Source organism: Bos indicus, chromosome 20 (assembly GCF_029378745.1).
Source record: "Bos indicus isolate NIAB-ARS_2022 breed Sahiwal x Tharparkar chromosome 20, NIAB-ARS_B.indTharparkar_mat_pri_1.0, whole genome shotgun sequence".
Lineage (NCBI taxonomy): Eukaryota > Metazoa > Chordata > Mammalia > Artiodactyla > Bovidae > Bos > Bos indicus.
Genome location: NC_091779.1, coordinates 38,367,555 through 38,384,388, shown reverse-complemented (window position 1 = coordinate 38,384,388; position 16,834 = coordinate 38,367,555). Strand labels below are relative to the sequence as shown.

General features: G+C 41.8%; 1 protein-coding gene across 6 annotated transcripts in view; it reads left to right on the top strand.

Annotated features, from left to right (window-relative positions):
* Positions 1-16,834, top strand: part of SPEF2 (sperm flagellar 2) — a 211,635-nt gene that overhangs the window by 119,540 nt on the left and 75,261 nt on the right. For all 6 annotated transcript variants that reach the window (XM_070774772.1, XM_070774770.1, XM_070774771.1 and 3 more), the window contains 4 exons: positions 925-1,073; positions 7,423-7,550; positions 7,634-7,772; positions 11,276-11,413. In XM_070774772.1, coding sequence (XP_070630873.1) covers positions 925-1,073; positions 7,423-7,550; positions 7,634-7,772; positions 11,276-11,413 — 554 coding nt within the window. The remainder of the gene's footprint in view (positions 1-924; positions 1,074-7,422; positions 7,551-7,633; positions 7,773-11,275; positions 11,414-16,834) is intronic.

Genomic DNA, 16,834 nt, shown 5'->3' with positions numbered 1-16,834 from the left:
GGTGCTTTCTGAGTTAAGGTAGTTTCATCAGTCACAAGATCTTTCAGACCACATGGGTACCACTTCACTGGCCTGAATTCCCCCTTGATATTCTCAGATAGCGCATGCCCTTTCTGGATTCTGAGCTGAAATGAGGCCTCTCTTTCTGCTCCTCCAACCTCCTTTTCTTCCTCCTTCTCTTCCTTCCCCTCTCTTTCCCTTCTCACTCTTCCTCTCCTCTCTCCTTCCCTCCCCTCTCTCCTTCCCTCCCCTCTCCCCACCGCCTTATGCCTTAATTCAGCCAGGTTTTTGGCACAGAGGTTGCCTTCATCCATACAACCTGACTGTAGTAAGAAATATAGTTTCCCTGATTAGAAACCCTCTGTCTGATCCAGGGAATATGGAACTATTCAAGAGCTACAATACCTCTTCTCCTCCCCTGCACCCCTTATTGACTCCAGCCGACTCATAACAGCATCCTTTCTCCCGGCAATTTCTCCTGGGTTTCAGTAAACAAGAACACTGCTCCTGTTGTGACTACCCTCTTTCTTTTTCAGGGTGATAGTTCAATTTGCCAGTTTTTTGCAATAGTAAATTGCACTTTTCTCTGGAGTCTTAACTTTGTAAAAACCATGTGTTCATTGTAGAAGCAAGGACAGAGATGAAAATGAAGTATCAAGTTGCTTTCCACAGCTAATTGGACAAGAGAAGTATAGTATTGCTTTAAAAAAAAAAAAAAAAAAACCTGCTGTTGGTATCATTGGTACATTTAGGGGCTGTAGAGAATGAGATTTTTTGTTTTTGATTTGATAAGTCTGCCCAAAGTTGCTTAAAGAGCAGTTAATGAATTGCATGAAGCTCATGGCAATCATAAATTTAATCCTCCACCAGAATCTGTCCCCATCCATATCCTTGAAATTTCATGATTTAATATGCATGTTGAAGGTTCTCCTAGAGGAAAATCGCTAGGAGGGAAGATTCCACTCAAGAAATCACCTGCCGAGTCTACAGATGTTTCACCGGTCCCAGTAGTGCCAGCCCCATCGAAGCCCGGATCAGAAGAGTGGGTGTATGTAAATGAACCAATTCCTGAGGTATGGCAGTTTAGACTCAAACTAGTAGAATTTCTTCTTTCTCCTCTTTATGGTAAGATTCACATTGCACCATCCAAAAGGCCTTTCTTGGCTGATAATATATGTATTTATCAAAAAAGCAGAGATGATCATTTGAGAATACTCATTGAACCACATTTCATGTTTTTCTCTGCACCCTCAAGTTTCTGAGTCATGCTTTGAGCGGCTGATGAGTGACGCAATCAGGAGAGTAAATGGTCTCTGTGAGGACCAATTTTCTCCCCAAGGAGGAGCAGAGATGCAATTTTCTGGAAAGACAGCTTCCCCAGAACACAGACCCAGAAAATTACAGCCCTCCAACCCAGCTCTCATACCCACATCATAAGGCTTTCATATGAAGTTTAACCCCTGAATTTTCAGAAATAGAAGGAAAATTTTGAAGCTAACTCAACTCATAAATGAGTAGGGAGCTACCTGGCCTGACCTCCTTAATAAATCCGTCAAGGGGATGTCCAGCTGAGCCCTGAAGCTTAAATTGGTTCTTCATTCTCTGACAGCTGCAAAGCCCAGTTGTCACCTTGGCAAACTGGGCTGCTTTTTAAATGATTATTACTAATTTTTACTGGAGTATAGTTGTTATGCAATGCTATATTATTTTCTGCTGTATAGAAAAGTGAATCAGCTATGTGTTTACATATATCCCCTCTTTTGGGGATTTCCTTTCCATACAGAACACTGAGTAGATGGGCTGCTTAAATAAATAAGTCATCTTGGGAAAATTACACAGAATGGCCTTTCTTTTAAGACTTTTTGAACGACTTAGTCCCTGTCTTCTTAATTTCAGTCCTCCATGGTTTTTGACTCTTATGAGCTCTCAGCCCTGACGATCTGTGCCAGATACTTGAGACCCAGCCATGAGTTGCAGTTATTATTGAGCATTCCTAGGGAAACATCTTCTTTATCTCCCCAGTTAAATGATAAACCCTTTGGAGGAGGGTAGAAGGATGTAAAATAATTCACTGCATTCAATACAGAGTCAAATACAGTGACAACTGTGTTAGAGATTCTTTATAGAGCTCTGAAGAGTTAATTAATTAGCATTGACGGGGAGATTAGAACAGGAAATATTAGAAGATTAAAACTTTATATGATATTAATATAGATGTGTATAATTAATATCACTCAGCCAAATAGTAGCTACTTTGAAAACTAAATATATTCAAAAACTGTCATAGCAGCAGTATACAGAAGTGGTTGATGGGACGGAGATAAAATTAAAATGATATTATTGGGCGGGAGTTGGACAGTGAGAGACAAAAATAGTGAAATCTAATCCTTAACTCCAAACCCTGATGCCCTTGAGAGAAATAAATTCATAGAGGACAAGAGGGAACTAAAAGGAGTACAAAATAAACATTTACATTGAGATAAGATGCAAGCTTCCCTTGTATGAGATCTTCTAGTCAGGATCCTGGCAGAAAGCAGATGATGATTTAAAGACAGCTGAACAAAGGCTGATTTATATTTATATATATATATATATATATATATATAAAGAGTCGGATATGATTGAAGCAACACAGCACTTACATATATATATAAGTGCTATGTCGTGCTATGTACTTCAATCATAAGTGCTATGTCACTGCAATCATATCCGACTCTTTCATGACCTTATGGGTTGCTGCCCACCAGGCTCCTCTGTCCATGGAATTTTCCAAACAAGAATACTGGAGTGGCTTGCCATGCCCTACTCCAGGGGATCTTCCTGACCCAAGGATCGAACCCTCATCACCTGCATCACAGGTGGATTTTTTACCCATTGAGCCACCAGAAAGCCCATATATATGTTTGTGTGTGTGTATATATATATATATATATATATATATATATGGATGTGTGTGTGTGTGTATGAAAGAAAAAGTGAAAGTCATGTATGACTCTTTGCAACCCCATGGACTATACGGTCCATGGAATTCTGCAGGCCAGAATACTGGAGTGGGTAGCCATTCCCTTCTCCAGGGGATCTTCCCAACCCAAGGATCGAACCCAGGTCTCCCACATTGCAGGCAAATTCTTTACCAGTTGAGCCACCAGAGAAGCCCAAGAATTCTGGAGTACCCTGTCCCTTCTTCAGGGAAGCCCAAGAATTCTGGAGTACCTTGTCCCTTCTTCAGGGCATCTTCCTGACCCAGGAATCGAACTGGGGTTTCCTGCATTGCAGATGGATTCTTTATCAACTGAGCTACCAGGGAAGCTCATGTGTGTGTGTGTGTGTGTGTGTGTGTGTGTGTGTGTGTGTAGTCAATAAATAAGGAAATCTACAAGAGTTAGATTGTTACCCCCAATGGGAGCTATTATCGCTCCTGGCCTGAGAAGGTGAGGACAGGGAGCACAGGTGAAGACCTCAAGAAGACCTGTGCACAGAGAGAACCACCTGCCAGGGCTGTGGCCTTCCCAGAGGATGCAGCCCCCTGCAGCGACCAGCAGAGAGGAGCAGGGAAACACTTAACCAGACCTCATGTCCTTTCTGTTTTTGTAGTCCCTGCCTGGGAGGAGGAAGGCAAGGGAGGAAGGTAAGGGAGGTTCCTGAAGTAATTTACGTGAGTTGGCCTCCCAGGGCACCAAGCAGGGTGAAGCGTGAAGGATGGGGAGTCAGTCTGTAGGGACGACAGAAGGATATACAGCCCAGACCTCTAGTTACCTAAGTGACACCATGGAGAGTACTCCTTTTGCTGTGACCAGAAGTAGCCTAGAACCTGGAAACAAAGCAGGCCACATGCTCTCCTCTGCTCCTTTTCCATTCTAAGCTTCTCACATGTGAGCTGCAGAGCTTACCTGCAAACAGAGAAGAAAGACAGATGCCCAGTTAAAAAATTTGAGTTTCATATAATCAATAAAATAGATATGTATGTGCATAATCAATTTTATATATATATATATATGTTCTTCCTACACTTTATCAGGTAAACCTAGTTCCAGGCCTTCCAGGGACCCCAGATGTACTTCAATAGGCATGTGGAAAGACACAGAGATAGTTATTGCTTCCACATCTGGCTCTTGCAGGGGGAGGCAGCAACCAAGTTCGAGGGGAACCTGGGTCCTTCCCCCTTTGCCAGACACAAGGAAGGTGTGGAGAAAACCAAGGAGGCAGTGGAGTGAGGGGTCTTTGCTTTCTAGCTTCTCAAGCTTGGGGGATACTTGCCTTGGCTACCCAATTTCCTATTATGCTTCAGTCAATGAAGAGAAGATTATTTAATTGGAAAGGACAGGTCTTAGCATCTAGTCACGGCACATAACCTCAAGTCCCCAGACCCAGAAAAATCACATCCTAGAGAATTAAAGAAACTACAGATAGACATTATCAATAACTCACAGAAATCCACAGAAGATACAGTATAATCTGGAAGATCAGATATGGACAAAGGCCTAAATATTTAATTAAAGGCAGATGAGATTTAATAGCATGTCTTCCCACATTGCAGGCAGATTCTTTATCGTCTGAGCCACAAGGAAAGCCCAAGACCAGTGATCCAAAGATTAATCCCTGACAAAATGTAAAAGAGAATTATTAAACATATGCCTTCTGAGCACCTATAACATACAAAATAACCACACAAATCTCAGATAGGTTCACTAAGCCTGAGTCCTGCTGAACTGGCCCTTTCCTTTTCTCTGATAGCAAGGTTGGGTTGGTGGGTCAGGGAAGGATCATAAACATAGTATATTTTGAATTCAAAATAGTATTTGACAATTTCTTATGAAGTTTTTGTAGATAAATGAGAGCAGTGAGCAGGATATTAGTTCAATGAGGTCCATTCCTGGGTGGTAACTCTCCACGCACTGAGTGTTAATGTCTTGAAGTCACTAGGAGGGAGTTTTGGTGTGTGCATGCGTGGGTGCATGCTCAGTCATGTCCGACTCTTTTGTGACCCTATGGACTATAACCTGCCGGGCTCCTCTGTCCATGGGATTTTCCAGGCAAGAATACTGGAGTGGGATGCCATTTCTTCCTCCAGGGGATCTTCCCGACCCAGAGATAGAACCCACATCTCCTGTATCAGTAGGTGGATTCTTTACCCCTGAGTCACCTGGGAATTCTGAGGTTTAGTAGTGGACTTATGTAAAATGGACTTAAGCACCACTCTGGATACCATATCTTTTAGGAGAGATTATTTTTACAAAACTGGAAACCAGAAGGGAATCTATGTAGGAGAAAGGTGTTAAAATGATATGAGAGAAGCATTGAAAGAACTGTAAATGTTTAATTTAGATAAATGAAATACTAAGGTATGGTTGAACACAGAATCATACATGGAGGGAGAGATTAATCAGAAGTTTGAGTTGAACACACACACTATTATATATAAGATAGATAACCATAAAGGGCCTACTGTGTAGCACAGGGAACTCTACTCAATATTGTGTGATAACCTATTTGAAAAAAGAATCTAAAAAAGAATGAAGATACATATACATATAACTGAATCACTTTGCTGTACATGTGAAACTAACACAATATTGTAAATCAGCTATACTCCAATAAAATATTGAAAGTGTTAGTCGCTCAATCATGTCTGACTCTGCAACTCCATGGACTGTACCCCTCCAGGCTTCTCTGCCCATGGGATTCTCCAGGCAAGAATCCTGGAGTGGGTAGCCATTCCCTTCTCCAGGGGATCTTCCTGACTGAGAAGTTGTACCCCGGTCTCCTGCATTACATGCAGATTCTTTGCCGCCTGAGCCACCAGGAAAGCCCCAATAAAATATTAATAAAATTAAATTAAATAGAACTAGATTGAGCCATCCAGGCTCTTAAAAATTTAACTGATGATAAATTGGGTTTAATTGAGTCTATTCAATTATCAACGTTTGTTAAGTACCTGTTATTTGCAAATGCTCTTTCAGATGCCAGGAATACAAAATTAAGCAAGTTTCATCCTGAATGACAGCCTACATCTCCCCTCTCACATCTTTAAATATTTAACAGGCTGTCACAGGGAAGACAGTATGAATGCAGCCTGTCCTCTGAAAGGCACAGCTAGGGCTTATAAGTAGAAACTACAGGAAGGCGAATAATACAGGAAGAACTTTCCACCAACACAAGTGTGACCTGGAGGGGGGTTGCTTTGAAATCAATCAGGTCCACAGGAAGACTGGATAATCTACCCCTGGATCTCTTGTCATTTCTCAGTTGGAGAGGAAATTAGCCCAAATGACCTCCAAGGCCCATGTGTGTGTTCCCTGACTAACAAATGCACAGCCAATAAGGGAATAACTACCATACAAAGTTTGTATTAAATATAATAAATATCTTCAATTTTATTTCTTGTTTCATTATCTCTTGGTTTTGATGGTTGATTTGCCTCATTAAAGATAACATAAAAGAAACTTTATGAGTTTCATGGTGCACTTTAAAGCAAATGTGAAACCTCAAGGGGGAATTCAGAGGAATAACTCACCAATCACTGTGACATGAGCCCATAGATGTTCTCCAACTTAGGCAAGATAAGATGTCTGTGATCATTCAATCCATTCATTCGATAAATATTTCTTGAGCACCTAACATGCCCCAGATGCCGTGCTAATTATAGGAAAAACTGTTCAGCAGTGAATAAGATAACCATTCTTCCTGGTTTTATGAGATTGCCATTTTAGAGGTGAATATAGACAAATAACATAAGCAGTTACAACTAATGCCATCAGTGCTCTAAAGGGAGAAGTACAGGGTGCTCAAGTGGGACATCTGAACTTCAGGGGATGAAGGATGACCCTATACACTTGTGGGTTTGGGGAAGGATTTCTGGAAACAAACATGTCTGAGCTGAGACATGAAGAATGGTTTGAAATAGGAATTAACTGGGGGAGGAGCTAGAAGTTGCACAGGGATCATTTAAGTAGCCACAGTTGCATCTTTTAAAAAATATGTATTTATTTTGTTTTAATTGTTTACAGAGTTTTTATTTTTTTATTATTTTTTTTAATTTTATTTTATTTTTAAACTTTACATAATTGTATTAGTTTTGCCAAATATCAAAATGAATCCATCACAGGTATACATGTGCTCCCCATCCTGAACCCTCCTCCCTCCTCCCTCCCCATACCATCCCTCTGGGTCGTCCCAGTGCACTATTTATTTGACTGTGCTGGCTCTCAGTTGCTGCATGCTGGATCTTTTAGTTACCACATGTGAAATCTAGGTCCCTGACCAGGGATCAAACCCAGGCCCCCTGCATTGGGAGTGTGGACCACCAGGGAAGTCCCAGTGCAGTTGTATCTTGATCTCCCACTTAGTAGTGCCCTTTGGCTCAATTGCACAGAAGCATTTTGCCCTTTGAAATTATGATTTTTATGCTTTGTCATTTAACAGGAAATACCATCATTTTTAGTACCATACTGGAAACTGATAGAAAATTCCTATATAAATTCCATCAAAACAGTACTCAGGCAGTTGAGAGAAGACCAGCATGCCGTACTTGCTTACTTATATGATATTAGGTAAGTAAAGTTCCCACCGTTCCAGTCATGTAGTTTACAGCAAGGACATGTAAGCTCTGTCTCCTTCCCCCAATGCCTTACAGAACAGGCTTCCAGCAGTTTCTGAGGCGTCCAGACCACAAGCAAGACTTCGTGTCTCAGTGGCAGGCGGATTTCAACTCCCTTCCTGACGACCTGTGGGATGATGAGGAAACAAAGGCTGAGCTGCACCAAAGAGTGAATGTAAGGGAATCTGTGACTCACGGGGCCCAGGTCTCCACACTCTCAAACCTCCCGCTGCAAAAGCCTCATTTATCCCCTCATTATTTTCATGAGGTGTGACGATGAAGAGGGAAATGGTTTGAACATCAACCTGCTGACTTTCAAGAGCAGTGGCTCTTCAGCACTTTGAGTTCAGAGTGAGAATCCAATGGTCCATGCTTCTGGAAGGAGGAGTCAAGGCCAGGGATCTAAGATCATTCCAGCCTCTATTTATTTTGTACACTCTTAAGCAATTTGTCAGGTCATGTAAGCATGTGAATGTATGGTATTAATACCAAGTCTGGTATTAAGTATGTGCCTGTCTTGGAGGCAATTAAATCGTTGGTTGATGTCAATGAGAAGGGGAATGAAGGAACATTCCAGAAAGCCTGAAGTGTTGCCTCTATTGAATAGATCCCTTGAGGGAAGCTACCAAATCTTATACATTTTTGTATCTCCAGCAAGCACAGTGCCTGGTACTTGGTCGACAGGCAGATTTTCATAAATTCATAAATGGAGTATACATTTAAGTATATATGTATATATATTACCCTGATGCTTTAGAAAAGATCCTCTGATGTGTAAGAAGCCTGATTTTGATTTCTTACATTTCCTGTCTCTTGCCTTTTCCTGTCAGGGGAATTCTTTCCCTTGCCACAACTGAAGCCCACCAGGCTCCTCTGTCCATGGGCTTTCCCAGGCAAGAATACTGGAGTGGGTTGCCATTCCCTTCTCCAGAGGATCTTCCCAACCCAGGAATCAAACTGAGTCTCCTACATTGCAGGAAGATTCTTTACCATCTGGGCCACCAGGAAAAGCCCTAAATATAGGCTACTAGTGGTCAAATCTGATTATAGTCTCAATGTTTATTTGTACAACAACAACAACAAATTGCCAAGCTCTACCCCATGGCCCATGCATCTGCTCTGTTAATATTTATTGAACATCTACCAGGGCCTCAGCACTGTTCCAGGGGCTAGGGATTGAACAGTGGAAAAAAAGCCTGTGACATCAGGATGTTTACATTCTGGGGGCCAGAATGCAAAGAATAAGCAATAAACACATACATGTACAGCAAGTATATCACTGGTAAGAGCTAGGTGAAGGACAAAGAGCTTGGAGGAAAAAACACTGATGTACTATTTGGTATCCAGTGGTTGTGTAAAGGCCCACTCTGAGAAGGTGATATTTGAGCAAACTCAGGAAAGGAGAGACTGAATGAGCCAGGCAGATCTGGGGAGGAAGAGTGTATTAGGCAGAGAGAAAAGCAAAGGCACTAGAGGAGGAGGATGCTTGGTGTGTTTAAGAGCCACTGGGAAACCAACTGGGGAGCCATTGAAGTTAAGTGAAGGCATGACGGTAACTTGGATGAGCAGGGTGCTGGTAGGTTCTATCAAGCAGGTATTGAATTAACAAATGCCCCAGTACTGAAGCACCTGTTCTTAATCCTAAAACATATCTGCCTTTTCCTGTTTCCTACTTATTCACAAAGCTGGCCCTCCTATCAACTCTTGCCCCAGATTAATAAGATGATTGCTAATAGAATGAGAAGGTTTGGGGACTTAAAATATCTTATGAGCATTTTCCCCCTAATTCCTGAAGTACCGTTTGTTTATTGTACACAAATTAGATACTTAAACAAAAATTTTAAATGACAAAACCATAATCCTATTTGCCAGTAGTTAACCTCTTTATTTGGGGTAACAGTCCTTGTTCTTGGCTTATTTCATTTCAATCCTGAGAAGTTAATGATGAGGCTTTGCTATCGTGTTATCCTTAATACCATTAGAAAACCAAACTACAGAGATAACAGTACTTGCTAAGACCTCCAAATGAGTCAGAAACAGAATGAGAGCTAGAAACAAGTCCCCTGCTTCCTCTGCTGTCTTTTTAAAAATGTATAAATGTGTGGGGAGTACAAGCCAGTCCTCACTGACTGTCCAATATAGCATTTGTGGAAAGACCCCAGAGACACCCAGATCAGCTCTAAATAATAGTGTATTCTTCTGCCATGACCACACAGCTATAAAAATGGCATTGATCTTTTCATTTCACATGAAGCCCCCACAAGATAACAAACCAAAACGCTAAGTGTTCCATAAACACAGCATCACAGAAATAAAACTCTCTGTAGATACTGGAATAAAACTTCTTGCTCTTGAATTCCTGACTTCACCACGTTGAAACCATTGGCAAGTGATTTAATCACTCTGGGCATACAATTTCTCATCAGGAACTTCTCTCTTGGTTATTGTGGGGATGAATGAGGTAATCAATGTCAGGCACTAAACACAATGCCCAATGCACAGTTAACATTCAATAAATTATCAATGTTATGAAAACTGTCAAGTTTTATTGGGCTACATATATTTTATTAATGGGATTTTTATTAAACAGATGTTTTATTTTTATGAATTTCTATGATAGTGTTTATAATTGAGAAATTATTGTGTGCTGAATACTGTGCTAAGTGCTTTATGCAAGCTAAGTCACTTCAGTTGTATCCAACTCTTTGAGACTCCATGGGCTGTAGCCCTCCAGACTCCTCTGTCCATGGAATTCTCCAGGCAAGAATACTGGAGTTAGTTGCCATACCCTCCTCCAGGGATCTCCACAACCCAGGGATCAAAGTGATTTATAGGCTTAGGCTGACTATAGCACATCCAAAGGGTAAACAATATCCCCATTTCACAGGTCAAGTAACTGAGCCCTAATCTAGTGGTACATCTTACTCAAGCCCACAGGCTCATATCCTGACTCCACCACTTGCTCATAGGGTGACTTTAGGAAAAAAAACCTCTCTGTAGCTGACTCAGATCCTCACCTGCAAAAGGAAGATAATAAGAGTACCTAAGTTTGTTGGGAGGCATTCATTGAGTCAATATAAGTTCACTGACTTCTATTCTAATGCAGTGACACACACAGAAAGGTATCATCACTATTGTTCCGGACCTAGTAAATGGCAGAGATGGGATCTTCAAAAGATTTTATTTTACTGCTAACTCTGTAGTACAAAGCTTATCTTCAGATTAAGTTCAAACACCATTTCTTGATGAATGACATGTTTCACCCATGATTCATTAACAAGCCTATGTATGTCCTTGGATTGCACAGAGCTGCAGATTTCTTCCATCAACAATACACCATTTCCTCCAAAATTCCCTGAGAGGTCTTTTTTCAACCAAAGAAGTCTTGTGAGGAAGGATTAGAATACAGAAACCATAGCCCCCCCATGAAGAAAGTGAACTGCAGCGGGTTTAAATATGGGCACAGGGTATGCTGAGGGGGGTCTTAGAAAGCGAGGACCTGACAGAGTAGAAGCAAAATAAAGATTTGTTGAGCAAAAGGATAAAATACATGAATGCATTAGATCTAAATCTTCTTCAGGCACATTTTTAAGACAGGCAAAGGATTTTAGTTTCATTACATGGAGGTCATCCAAGCTGCGATTCTGAAGCCTCACAGCATTGCTTCTCTGTGTTCAGGATTTACGGGACCGCCTGTGGGACATTTGCGATGCCCGCAAGGAAGAAGCAGAGCAGGAGCGTCTGGACATCATTAACGAGAGCTGGTTGCAGGACTCGACGGGAATTGCCATGAACCATTTCTTCTCACTGATGCAGGTAAGAGTGGCTGGTCAGAATGACACAGACTCTGCCCTCTATGGCTACAGCCCTCCTATTAACCACCCTTCTGGGAATGTAAGGGGCCATTTGGAGCTCATTTCACTCAGAGCACCCGACCCAGGCTTGAGCCCCAACTTGCCAAGGAATTCAGCTGAAATAAACCATTTCAAGCAAACACCAGAACTGGGAACATCTCAAGCGACACCTCACCAGTTGTTTCCAGGTGGCCTGGAGCTGTGGAGGGGACAGCAGAGATGGTGTCTGTCCTGGGTCACTACCTCACCAGCCCCCCGCAGAAGATACCCAAAGCCTTGCCACAGAACATGGGCAGGATCAGTCTCAGCCGGCACTTGATTCCTGAAAAACATTTATGTTCAGATTGGCAACACAGACCATTCATCAGAACAACCTGATTAACTTGCTTTTGCATCCATTTAAATAATGAATCATGCTGGACCAGCTAATGAGGCACACGTTGATTTCATCCCAAGAAATTAGTCAACAATAGGGGAGAGCTGCTAAGTCACTTCAGTCATGTCCAACTCTGTGCAACCCCATAGACAGCAGCCCACCAGGCTCCCCATCCCTGGGATTCTCCAGGCAAGAACACTGGAATGGGTTGCCATTTCCTTCTCCAGTGCATGAAAGTGAAAAGTGAAAGTGAAGTCGCTCAGTCGTGTCTGACCCTCAACGACCCCATGGACTTCAGCCTTCCAGGCTCCTCCATCCATGGGATTTTCCAGGCAAGAGTACTGGAGTGGGGTGCCATTACCAAGTCTGGAGACCCAGCTCTCCCAAGAAGAAGGGCTGGAGTGTTTCTAAGAGCTGGAGCGGGGTGGGGTGTCATGGGCAACTTGTGTTTCTCGACTGGCCTCACCTAAAGGAAAAGTAAACTTTCTCCTCTCTTCTTGATGCAAGTAGTTTTACAGCTTGGAGCAGGATGTCTTCCTAAGTCAGGCTCCTCTCCTCCCAGAGGACAGGGACCTAGGGCTGCTTCTTTCACTTCATATGATGCCATCTCAAAGAGGTGGTTCCCAGGTCCTTGACAGAGACAGTTCTGGTTCCTAGAACCTGAGGAAAGATCTGAAGAGATTTACATCTCAAAGTGACAGAGAATAGGCTTACAAAGACAAGTTTCCTAAAGTAAATACTCTCAGACAAGGAAGATCAGGAGCCTGGAGTTAGGGAGAAACCTGTTTATAATCTCTTCACACTGAGGGGAATATGAAGGGTATCTTGGTAATCAAGCTGTGTTTACAGGAGTATTCTTTCCTAAGAAATAGCAGTGAGGATACAGTGGAAAAGGGTACCTTACAGGTCTTAAACTTGTTAGTTTACAGGAGAAGTTATTTCCAGAAAAGAGGATAGTTAGCTGAGGCTCGCCAGAGCTGTGCACAGGAGGTGTTCAGTAAATCCTTGTTCAACAAGTGACTTTGAAGGCGAGGACTTCCAGCACTCCAAGAGACAATCATGGACCACTGGAAGCAGAAACCTAAGAGACAGGAGCTGCCTCCCTGATTGCCGGCTCTGGGATGCAGGAGAGAGCCGCAAGACATGGGTTGTGCTGCATATGAAGGCGAGACACCCAGCAGCCTAAACCCGCTGGGGTGACACCCCTGGGGCACCACTTTGAGTAAACGGACATTGAATGTTGGTAAAGGTGTGTCAAAAGCTTAGGGTAGAAATAACAGAAATCCAATAGTGAAGGGAAAGGGATTAGAGAATTTTTGTAAATCATTCCCAGAAGTCCAAGCAATTATGCACCTCTTGTGAAAATGGCATAACTCTTATACCCCACAATACCTGCCTTTCAGACTCTCCCTGAGATACAGAATCTACATCTAAAACCAACTAGGGGTGGGGGAAAAGAGGGTAAAGGAAAGGAGAGCAAATAAAGGCTAATATGTATTAAATTCTTAATCTGTATGTGCCAGATACAGTTCTAAGGATTCTTCCTGTGCAATACATTAAACCCTCACAGGAACCCTAGGCTGTACATTCTATCTTAATGCTCATTTCACAGAGGAGGAAACCGAGGCAAACATAGATGAAGTAATTTGACCAATGCCACACGCCAGTCAAGAGAGAACTGGGATTTGGACTCAGGGAGTCTAACTCCTGGGCCAGTACCTCTGACCACTGGTTTGTCATCAGTGTTTCCATAGTTAAAGGTTAGCCAATAGAACAGAAAAGGCCTTGTTCTGCATGGATTCACAGAATCCTATAAAAAAGGGAAAAAACAAAGCTGTAAACTACAGAAGAGTAGTAGATTTCAGTTCAGTAAGTGAAAAAAGAGCCTAATGATTGGAACTGTCCATCAAATAACAGACTTTGCAGGCCCTTGAGCTGCTGGTCCAGGAGCCCATGAGCAGAATCTTGTGCATATTTGTGAAGGGGAGGAAAATCTTTGTGAAAGTTTTCAAGGGTTTATGGCTAGATAAGTGTTTCCCAAGGTGGATTCTGTAGAACACTACTCCTACAAGATGTTTCACAAAACAAGGACTTGAGTCAAAAGACTTTGGGAAGGGCTATGTACTCTACCATTCCTTCTTGCTGGGACATTAACAAAAATATTGACATATTATTATTATCAAGATGCTCTGCAATATAGAAACTCTTTGAGTGTGCCAACCCAGGATTTCTGAAACTGATGTTGCAAAGTTTTTCTTTGTTTTATCCCCAAAGTGGCGCTCATTAACAGTCTATAAGACAAAATTGACATGTCAAATAGATGGGGAAACAATGAGAAACTTTATTTGGGGGCCGGGGGGCTCCAAAATCACTGCACATGGTAACTATGGCCATGAAACTAAAAGACACTTGCTGCTTTGAAGAAAAGCTATGACCAAACTAGACAGCCTATTAAAAAGCAGAGACATTACTTTGCCGACAAAGGTCTGTCTAGTCAAAGCTATGGTTTTTCCAGTAGTCATGTATAGGTGTGAGAGTTGGACTATAAAGAAAGCTGAGTGCCAAGGAATTGATGCTTTTGAACTGTGGTGTTGGAGAAGACTCTTGAGAGTCCCTTGGACTGCAAGGACATCCAACCAGTCCATCCTAAAGGAAATCAGTCCTGAATATTCACTGGAAGGACTGGTGCTGAAACTGAAACTCCAGTACTTCAGCCACTTGTTTCGAAGAACTGACTCATTGGAAAAGACCCTGATGCTGGGAAAGATTGGAGGCAGGAGGAGAAGGGGATGACAGAGGATGAAATCGTTAAATGACATCACCAACTTGATGGACATGAGTTTGAGCAAGCTCCGGGAGTTGGTGATGGACAGGGAAGCCTGGCTTGCTGCAGTACACAGGGTTGCAAAGAGTCGGACACAACTGAGCAACTAAACTGAATTGAAGACAAGGTTTGTACAAGACAAATTTTAGAAAATGCTATGCAAGATGATTTCTAAGTTCGCTTTCAAAACTGAGATTCTATGAAGACAGAAACAATGAGAAAGAATGATTTACTAGCTATCACAAGTGTGAAAATAATCTTAATTCTGCTTATATGGGTATTGTGGATGTACAATGGCATCTTATTCATAGTTAGCTGTATAATTAGTCAAATTATGTCCCCCAAAAATAAATTAATATTTTATATAAAATAATATAACAGGGTTAGTCTGAGGCATGGATACCAGCACTGTCTGAAATACCAATTATATAAAATAGGACCTACTAATCTTAATCATAACTAAAGAGGTCGGTTCTCTAAGTTATGGAGGAAATAATTTCCTGATTTCTAAATATATTTAACAAATAATGCTAATTTGGTAAGCATTATTAAACCATAATGCTTATAGTTTGATAACTAACAATTTGTATAGCCTCACAATACTTCAGTTCCCCAAATTTATTTGTCAATATCCAATTTGTACAAATTGGGTTTATTAATACATTTGCATGCCACACACTGGAAATGTGGTATCATGAAGATTCTCTTGAGTATCAGTTCAGTTCAGTTCAGTTGCTCAGTCATGTCCAACTCTTTGTGACTCTGTGGACTGCAGCATACCAGGTTTCCCTGTCCATCAACAAATCCTGGAGCTTGCTCAAACTCACGTCCATCGAGTCAGTGATGCCATCCAACCATCTCATTCTCTGTCATCCCCTTCTCCTCCTGCCTCCGATCTTTCCCAGCATCAGGGTCTTTTCCAATGAGTCAGTTCTTCGAAACAAGTGGCTGAAGTACTGGAGTTTCAGTTTCAGCACCAGTCCTTCCAATGAATATTCAGGACTGATTTCCTTTAGGATGGACTGGTTGGATGTCCTTGCAGTCCAAGGGACTCTCAAGAGTCTTCTCCAACACCACACATTATAAGCATCAATTCTTTGGCACTCAGCTTTCTTTATAGTCCAATTCTCACATCCATACATGACTTCTGGAAAAACCATAGCTTTGACTAGACAGACCTTTGTCAGCAAAGTAATGTCTCTGCTTTTTAATATGCTGTCTGGGTTGGTCATAGGTTTTCTTCATATCTTATGATATCTTAATATATAAATGGTAATTTTATTTACAGTATAGAATTAACCAAAGGAATTTTTTCCTATTTCAGTTATTTAGCTAGAAAAGTTTAATACTGCAGAGAGCAACTTTTTAGGATCAGATTGGCCCCTCCTTTCCTGTATCAAAAACAAATCTATTGAAACTATCCTTGTCTTTTGTTGTTGACTACAATGCAAAGCAGACATTTATTTTTTCCAAACTCAGTATGGCAGTACAAGACTGTTCCTTGATGTTTTATTACATATATGACAACATTACTTGGTTGCTGAATATAGGGACCCCTTTATAAATATTCTGCCATGCTCCTCTGTCCATGGGACTCTCCAGGCAAAAATACTGGAGTGGGTAGCCATTCCCTTCTCCACGGGATCTTCCCCACCCAGGGATCGATCCAGAGTCCCACATAGCAGGCAGACTCTACCATCTGAGCCACCAGGGAAGCCCATATAAATATCCTGAGTTAGGTTCAGCAAAGGGCTTTGAACACCAGTTGAGTTTTGTTCTTTTTAGAAAAGATGCTTTCTATAATTAACTAGCTGTTGTGGAATACATCTGCATAAGAGCTTCCATCTTGAGAGTCCCTTGGACTGCAAGGAGATCAAACCAGTCAATCCTAATGGAAATCAGTCCTGAATATTCATTGGAAGGACTGATGCTGAAGCTGAAGCTCCAATACTTGGCTACATGATGCAAAGAACTGACTTATTGGAAAAGACCCTGATGCTGGGAAAAAGTGAAAGCAGAAGGAGAAGGGGGTGACAGAGAATGAGATGGTTGGATGGCCTCACTGACTTGATGGATATGAGTTTAGGCAAGCTCTGGGAATTGGTGATGGTCAGGGAAGCCTGGCTTGCTGCAGTCCACAGGGTCACAAATAGTCGGACCTGACTGAGCAACTGAACTGAACT